At 45.1% G+C, this 9,072-nt stretch overlaps 1 protein-coding gene across 1 annotated transcript; it reads right to left on the minus strand.

Annotated features, from left to right (window-relative positions):
* Nucleotides 1-4,063: 4,063 nt before the first annotated feature.
* Nucleotides 4,064-4,671, minus strand: LOC117890363. Its single transcript, XM_034795156.1, has 2 exons — nt 4,509-4,671; nt 4,064-4,455 (listed from the first exon to the last, which is right to left on the minus strand). Exons 1-2 carry the CDS (start codon nt 4,660-4,662, stop codon nt 4,331-4,333), a joined length of 279 nt encoding a protein of 92 aa, XP_034651047.1. The 5' UTR covers nt 4,663-4,671; the 3' UTR covers nt 4,064-4,330.
* Between the last annotated feature and the right edge of the window lie 4,401 nt (nt 4,672-9,072).

A 9,072-nucleotide genomic window follows, 5' to 3' on the forward strand; every position in this document is an offset into this window, starting at 1 on the left:
CATTTATCTGAAGAAAACAAAAATAAACAAAATGAAAAGAAGTCATGGTGCATTTTAATGGGGAAATCGTTCCTTTCGAAGGAAGCTTTGGGAAAGATACAACACCCCATTCTTCTGACAGTTGGGATACAATTATTCTCAGACGTGTCGATCTGCAATTACGATCTTGGATTTGCGCTAACTTTGAACCTGTTGGCAACACGGAAGCCAGCTGAGGTGTACCTCTAATACTTCCAAATACGTTTAATAAGTTATTTTGGTATCTCTTTCTTTGAGTACCAATCAACCGTGGCTGCTGGCTGTCTACATCTGGAGAAGAACCATAAACAAAGTTAATCTCTTCGTCTGTTTCCGTTCACCCAAGAAATTTTTCAATTTTCGACAGCATCCCATTCCCAAATTGCTCCACTGCAAAATTATCTGTAAAAGTTTGAACCTTGAGCAGGGATTATGACCCTACGGGGTCTCGCTATAAATTGGCCAAATGTTTGCTACAATTGACGCGACCTTTTCTTTGCTCGAGTCAAATGAAAATGATCTTCGGCAGAGACCAACCCCCAGGGATAGAGGCTATTGAATGCATGGGCCAAAGCCAGAGCCAGAGCCGGAGGAGTTCAAGTCGTCAAATAATCTCGATATTAGTCAGGGGCAAAGGAAATGTTGCATAAAATGTGAAGAGACGGCGAAGAAGTCGTCCGGAGGGAGCACAATGGGAGAGAAGGAATCTCGTATTGTGCCCGGACACGGCGGCAGACAGGAGTGCAGGAAAGGAAATGTCGGCAGAATGCTGAATTCTAAAGGATGTGTGAGCCAAAGGATTTGCACCGAACTCAAGTGGTGGTAGGAGAGAGAGAGAGAGCGAGAGCGAGAGAGAACTAGATCGAGATTCTGAGGGAGAGTCCTTTTGTAGTGGGCCGCCTGCGGAGCTAAATGCTATATTGATATCTCGTAATTTGTGCCATAATTACTTTTTAATAATTTCGCACAGGGCTCTGGGCGCGCGGCAGGATGTCGCATTGTGTGTACAATGGCCTCAAATTTAATAATAAAACGCCGTCAAGCTCTGTCTGAATCGGCGGGATTCGGGTTGGAATTTGATTACACTTACCATTCGCCATGTCCTGCCCGATCCTGTGCGAGGTCAGAGCGAAATTCCCTGCACAAATACAAACACACCATAATAATGAACGAATTGCGCGACTTAACGGATTTGTCACAGTCAAAGGACGCTGGGCGCTGGGTGGATTCACCGACTGTGACTCAACCTTGCCTTAGAGCCAGTGGCAGAGGAAGAGTCAGAGTCAGCATCGGCACTGTCAAAAGAAGCTTTCATAAAACTCATATGCAATTGCCTTTTGTGGCTGTCCTTTGTGTGGAAGGTATCCGGACCAGTGGAAGGACCCGCACAGCCTTATACTCTTTCCCGTTATGACACATAATAGGCATGGGGAAACTGCATGCTGGTAGATCTTAGTTACAGTCAACACTCTGAACTTCTATCTGGAACACTGGACCACAACTATGTGGGATCCCATGGACAGTTCATCTGTAAAATATGCCTCGAATAATGTTCGCATAGAGTATTCCATCTGCCGTGTTGCCCTGCTCGCATTTCATCTTGTTTCTATCAACGAAAATTCAATAAGTTGAAGTAGATCTTTTATTTGTGCAAGTGTTTGGCCAAGGAGGAGAGGGTTGGTTGGGGTAAGCCTCCCGCCCATCCACAATTCGGGCCAAAATGTCCTTGTGTGTGTCCGGGTGTGGCTGTGTGCTCATGGAATTTCACTCAGTGTGCAAATGCAGCGCGTCACTCTGCGGGCTATAAATATATGAAATTTATCAAGTGGCCTTTTGAGTTTCGTATTTGTGGCTCTACGAAATTGAGAGACGAGTGCCTGTGCCTGTGCCTCCCTTCTCAAAGCTGTATTTGCTCTCGGCTCAGTGGAATTTCACCTTGTCCTGTCCAAGTACATATACCATACCAGGAGTATACCAAACAAAATTGAGCTCAAATTTGATGAGCAAAATGCTCTCCAAAACGTCCAACACAATGGGTAACGAAAATCAATTTCGTCCTCGACACTCGAGCGCATTAAAATGGTAACAGTTACGCAAAACAAGAGAGCAAGTGGTCGCCAGGAAGCGGTTCGTGCGGTGGTGCGGGTTGCGGGTTGCGGTTTGCGGGTGGCGGAGCTCTTGAAACACTGGCAACATTTTCGATGTCTCAAAAGCGACGTGGGCGCGGGACCGTAATGAGCGGCCGTTGATGAACTTGCGCGATGCTGAATACAGCGGTAATTAAACAAGTTAAATCCGCTCAACAGACGCTCTGAAAATACTTCTACTGGCAGAGGGCCCTCTGTCCTGCCTCGGTCCTTCGTCTTGCATTCAGGCAGGGCTCTGTTGACAGTCGCATTTTCGTGTTCATTTCATTTGGCAACTGGCTGCAGCAGCTCTGCGTTCGTTAGTAGTACTTAAAAAATTATTTCGCATTTAATTCATTTCATCAAAAGTTGTCAGCGAAATAATTACGCAGATTGTCTGGCTGCTGTGGGTGGGATTGAATGGATGACTGCCAGAGGAGTGCCGTGTCCCTAATGAGCGCCATTTTGTGGCAACGAAAAGAGAGTGACAGAGAGAGAGGGAGAGGGAGAGAAATAGAGCGAAGGGGCATTGAGGCGGATCAGTAATTGCAGTAATTTGTGACCACTTGAGGAGAAATCACTATGGGACACTGAGTATCGGGTGACACCCGACTGATGCCTGATCCCTGATCGTTTATAAATAAATTGCCAACATACCGCAACATGCCATCGCAAAACGAAAACATTTCCGACAGGATATCTATCGTAAGTATGTTGGCGACAACCGGGAAACACGATACTTTTGTGTCGCTTGCCGATCCAGCAGCTCCTGCTAAGCATTTCAAAGCGAGCCGACACCCAATCTCCTCCAGCTGAGACTCCTCAATATAGAGGGAGAGAGCTCAAGGTGAGGCGAAGAAATGTTCTGTCCTGTCCTTTCCTTTCCATTTCTGGCCTGCCTGACTTCAATGAGGCTAAGCCGTGCCTTATTTATCGCTCGCTGATCGTTCGGCCAAACAGCTGATCCCACACTCAGTAGATGTCCTCTCTGGGCTGGGCTGTGATTAAAGAAAGAGCAGTGGCCCCGTGGTTTTTGTTTACCGATTTTAGCCATAATGGTTTCATGCCTGATTTGCCTCGAAGCCTCGCCTCTGCCCCTCGGCCCTTGGCCAGTTCAGGTAGCACGCTCGGGCAGCTGCTGCTGGCTAGCCAATTGTGTTCTCATTAGCCAATAGTCTGGCTGAGTGTGGTGACATTTTTTCTTATTTTTATGTACGAGTGTATGTATGGCATTCTCTTTTAACGAGATATGTACATTCTTATATTACGCGCTCACAGATCGATTCAAACTGCTCCCCAACTGATCTCATACTTTATTGCAATTGGGACTTGATCTGTAGATGAGATCCGGTATTTTTAATGGTCGAATCAAATCAATTTCCACTTTTATTTTGCCAACAGACACTCTCTCAAGCTCTGTTCAACATGATCGATGGCTATATAATCGCATTTCAGGCTGTTAACCAAGCTCTGGCACGGCCCTAACTACTATAATAATAAATTAGGGAAACAAACAAATATATCAAAATGAGCTGGAAGTGAACAAAAACAGTGAAAAAGAAATACTATTAAATTAAGTTAATCAAATGTATGCGCTGTGAATCGAAGCAGCTGCCGAGCTAGTTCGGGCTCGGCTCGGCTCGGCTCTATTTGCATTTCCACCTTGCTGACACCCGCCCCACCACCACGGGCTCATAAATTATATTAATAAAAAGGCCAATAACAACAACAGGCTGTGGGCGCGGGGGGCAGGGACGGAGAAATCCATGTGTGTCATTGCTGTTAAACTTTGTTTGCATTTTGTTTATTAAACGACGCGGAAAACCAGCGACAGTCCGCCAGCGCGGTTCGGGGCTGCTCGAATTACGTGCTGGAAACTGCCGGGTCACACCTGACTGAGAATTTTCTACCCCTTTTGCTTGGGTTCGCATGGGTTTAGTTTAGTTGTACGACTATTTGATTTTAATTAAATTTCCGCAACTTTGTCACAATTTGTTTGTGTTCTTCGAGCCCGAACCCTTCAGCTCTCTTCGCGTGAGGCTCTGGTCGATTGCTTTGTTTGCTTTGCTCGAGGATTTTGGATGGGAATGTGGAAAGTTGTACCATTAATTGTCAGCCAAACACCTTGGCAGGTGTCGCTGGTTATGGGCGGGTGAGCTTTGTTGTGACGTATGGCTGGAGCTCCTTTATACCCCCGAATCGTATCTACGGCTCAAGCGCCGGCGTTCGGTCTGGCCCATCTCGTCCTCCGACTCTCGAATGTACTCCAGACTCTTCAGCACTTGTGGCGAGCGTGCCAGATGAGTTCGCTCTGAAAAGTGCAATCTATAGGGGATGGGGGAATATCTTTATCGAGGTAATTACCCAACTCGTCGGCAATTTCCACAATTGTTGACAGTGGTCGGCCATTCTCGTCTACAACGTTCGGCATCCTGGGAAAATTTTGGGTTATTTTTGTTGTGTGTATATTTTGTACTATTTCCGAATGAATTGAAAAGTGTTTTTTTGTCAAGGGCATGTGGACATGTGATCTGTGCTGCTTTGTCAAGGCAAGGCCTGCCTAGGATTGAATTTCGATGTTCGATCCTATGATTCGGTGACTGGTGACTGCCAGCTCCGTCTGCTCATTGTGTGTGCCAATTATTACGCCTGATTTAATAAGCTCAATGGGTCTCTTAACTGCTCTAAGTGGCTGCTAATCGTTTCGGGGTTCCGAAGAAAAGTGAAAAGGAAAAAGGAAAATGCGAAAATGGAAATAAAATTGTTGTGCGCGTTGCGACTGTGACGGGGAAAGCACATCAAACGAAATTGATGACAATTGAAGCTCTCCTTACCAACCAAGGAGTCGACTCCTCCACCTCCATCTCCAGCTCCATTTCCATCCTCCTGCTTTGGCACAGAAGACAGCTGAAGTCTGTCGAAGGATGCCCCATTGACGCTAAACTGAACGGAAGCAGGAAACGCGCCGCAAATTGCAAAGTTTGAGCAGCACTTTGGCTCTCTCTGTCTCTCTTTCGCTGTGGAAATTAATTTTATTTTCGGTTTTTATGCCTTGGCGGGAAATTGAGAGCAATTTTCTTTGCACTTTTCCCATTTCCCCCCATGATTATAATAAATGCGAATTTCCTCGGCCATTTCCTTGGCATTTTGGATGACGCTTTTGATTTGAAGGCGTGACCAGGCACTGCCATGCCAGCCTCAGCCCTTTGTTTAATACCCTGTCCCACATTCATGCACTCATATTTCGATGAGCGGAGCCATTTTTGTGTCGAGGATTTCGTTTTATTTTTTCTCGCTTTCTGCATGAGCAGCTTCAAGGACACGACCGAAAATTCAAGTGCGCGGCACTTGAAATAACAGAGAAATAACAGCGAAAGAAAGGACCAGACAGAGGACAACGGACACTGGACGGAGTGGACAGGGCGGACAACGTAACAAAGGCAGTGTGAAACTGTCATTTGTGTGCGAGAGCGGAGAAAGAGAGTCTAGCCTATATGTGCATATGTATAATACCTTCTATAGGGTTAAATCAGGCGCATAATTATCAATGCCCTGGGCTCACGTGTGAGCGGACTTAGGCCTGGGACATGTGAAAAGGTGAAAGGTCGAGGGGATAAGCGATTGGGATGTGTGTTTGAGTGTGGGATTTTGACGGCAGATCAGAGCAGGCTGGAGTGGAGTGGAGTAGAGTGCCGGGCACTCTGAATAGCTTATTCAAATTGCTAAAGACACGCATTATTTGTGCTAATTTGTGGGCAATTTCCTAATAGATACACGTACTTTTCGCACATAATTCCAACACCATACAATCCGAAAGTGTTTTGGGCAAGCTGCTTAAACTATTCCAAGACCCCAGCTAAGGATTCACAGATCTCACAGAGGACAGAACTGCCGCTGAAGACGTGCTCTGAGTACTCTACTAATACCTACTTCAATTGCGTTCCAGTTCCAGGACGACAGCGTTTCCAAAGCAGCGGAGAGGTCTCTGGGGGCGAAAGGGAACTCGCGCAGGTCAGAGCCACCCCAGTCCGGGGTGAGCTAACAGGGCATTTGATGGAACCAAGTCTATTAGAGTCAATTAGCGAGCGATTATAATGACTGGGCATCCCTCTGTGTCAGTCAGCCCCCCTCTAAGGCACGGAGCGCGGCGAGCCCTGCTGCATCGCTTTAAAGTCATTGAAAAATTTGCACATAAATTGCGTAAAGTGCGGATTTTTTTATATTGTGTTTTTTGTTCTGCCCTAACACGTTTACACAGGCTCGTCCTTGTCCTTGATGATGCTGGTCCTGTATCCTGCCTGCCGCACCCTTTAGCCTGTTCGCACACAAATGGCAATCACCCCCAATACACACACACATACAATGCCCTGCTCCTGCCCCTGCCCCTGCCCACCACCCTTTTGTTGGCATATAGCCGTGTGTGCGTGTCGCAGTTGGTTGAGTTTCCTCGGCTTTTTATTTGGTCAGCGAAAGCGCACACATTGTCAGCCCAATTTCACACAAAAAATGCAATCAAATGTGACGCTTTTCATTATTCTTGCGATTTATATTTTCAGCCAGTCAAGTGGGAGAGGGAATTGGAACGGGAACGGGAACGTGAACGGGCAACGGTCCGGCCCTGTGAGGGGGAATGAGAATGTCAAAAATTGAAATCAATCAAATTAAATTGCCTTGTTCGATGGAGATTTTTACCCGGTTCAATTTGCCTTTGCAATTCGGATTAATTGGGATAAAACTAAAAAAGTATTTGTAGCACAAGCCCTTGTACATAAATGATGCTGCATAAAAGAGATAATGAAACCGTGAAGGGATATTTAATATATCTGGAGTACATTTTGGACATGCAAACACTATGAAGATAGCCAGAAGAGTTTTCCTTATGCCTCATGAAGAATATCACAAGGCTGGCATAAAATAGAAACAGGCAAAGGAATGTAATGGGAATATTCTAATAAAGAACATGAGTTCACATACCAATTTCGAACAAACAATTGTATTCCAAACCGAAGAAACAATAAGTACGAGTTCTACCTATTGAAGAGCCTAAAACTAAGAAGAGTTTTTACAATCTCAGAGCTTCCAACACTTTACGCTTGAATGAACTCAAAAGTTTTGGGCTGCACGGAGTATTTTTGGTGGCATTGCCAGGCTTCATCGATAATAATTGAAGTGAAAACAATGTGTGTGCTCTGGGGTGTGTTCTCTGTCTCCATACTGGCATACAGGCATATCCCGATGTGTGTGTATTTCCGTGAGTGAGTGTGTCGTTAAGCTCCTTGAGGAACTTGATGCCCTCATTGTTGGTTGGCAGTCGGAGCAGCTATACTAATTGACCATATGGGTCGTTTTGTGTGGCACTCTTGAAATCGTATATATATGGTCGTTAGAGGTGGAGATTGAGAGGTTACTACGGTTATATGCCGCATCGAGTCGATATTTGTGCACTTTATTATGAATTTTAAATCGAATTTGTATGGAAATTAAGAATTGAAAATTGCATTATGACGACGACATTGTGTGCGTGTTTATTTTTGTTTTTGTGCAAATTGATTAGTGGGCTAAGCCTTCTCCGGGGGTTGGTATCGCCAATCCCGCCCTGATTCTGGTCTGGTCTGGTTATGGTCTTGGAACTCGTCTGAGCCGTGTTTGTTGTTGTTGTGCAGCGCTCTGTAAATTGATTCGCTTGAGAAAGTGATTTGCGGTCGGGGCAAGTCTGCGCTGCGCCCATTTTTGTCCATCTCATTAGCGTCATCTGCTGCCCTGGTACTCTGCTCCTCTGCTGCACTGCTGCTGGCCAAGTGCCAGAGATTGGCGCCCATTAATTACCCATTTGTAGATAGATGCAACTGCAGAGCAGACGAACGCGTGTACAAATTTCATTCATAATGCAGATCGAGTTCTAATTAAACGGCCCAACGCAATCTTGACTAATTGTCTTGGCAATGCCCGGCGAGTACATTTGTCTCTGCGCGTTCCTGTTCCCCGAATGTCGGGGAGCATTGCACAATTTGTTGTGTGTTTCCCCCGCCGTTTCCGTTTTCTCGGAAAGAAATGCATTGCTGGCAATCGGATTGACATTGGCAATTTGTTTTGTTATGCCATGCCGCCTTTTGATCATCCTCATGCCCAAACCAATCCCTGGCTACCACCGCCTTGCGTCATCAGCGTTTCGGCCTATCGAGTTTCCCCATAGCATAAACACAATTCAGTATTCTTCTCCCGCTTTGGAATTTGTTGTTTGTGTTGGCCTAAAAATAGTTGAAATCGTTTTGAAATCCCACGAATACACAAGAGACGTTCAGGAAATATTTTTGGCATTTGAAAAGCTTTCGTGGCAGGAATGTTCGAAATATGAAACGACGCCCCTAGCTGGAGGCTTAAAATAGATGCTAGGAAATGCTACTTAGATGATCGTTTGGAAGCTTTTGGGCGATCAGATCAGGGGGAAAGTGTATGTACTGCTATTGTGGATATGGATATGGATATGGATCACTGCCCGCCCTTGTTCTACATTTTTTCTTTCCAAATGTCCATGGTTTTTAGAAAAAATTAAATCTAAAAAATCGTTTTTATTTATAAATAATTATAAATTGTTTTAATTAATATTACAATCATGAGATTATTTTACATTTCGTAGACAATAGACCCCATCCGCTCTACTGAGGGGAAGATGTTAGTTCTATACAAAATAGATGAGGTGTCGGTTCATTCGGTAAAACAATCAAATGGCGATCAACATTGATGGAAACACGCGAGCGAGAAACAATTGGATGGGGATCGGTGTTCGGGTGCATAGATTGATTGATTCATTGATTGAATTGATTGATGTTGTTCAGTCAGTACAAAAGAGTATTCTGGAACCAAGGATGACACATTGGTAAACTAATGACATTCAAAAACAAATGGGTGGGCATCTCTGATGGCGTTG

Source organism: Drosophila subobscura, chromosome E (genome assembly GCF_008121235.1).
Source record: "Drosophila subobscura isolate 14011-0131.10 chromosome E, UCBerk_Dsub_1.0, whole genome shotgun sequence".
Lineage (NCBI taxonomy): Eukaryota > Metazoa > Arthropoda > Insecta > Diptera > Drosophilidae > Drosophila > Drosophila subobscura.

Bases quoted from the DNA above. Each gene is read 5' to 3' on its own strand.
- LOC117890363 (XM_034795156.1), bottom strand. From the start codon at position 4,662: ATGCCCTTGACAAAAAAACACTTTTCAATTCATTCGGAAATAGTACAA. The intron at 4,456-4,508 runs GTAATTACCTCG...TGCACTTTTCAG, and splicing joins GGAAATTGCCGACGAGTTGG to AGCGAACTCATCTGGCACGC.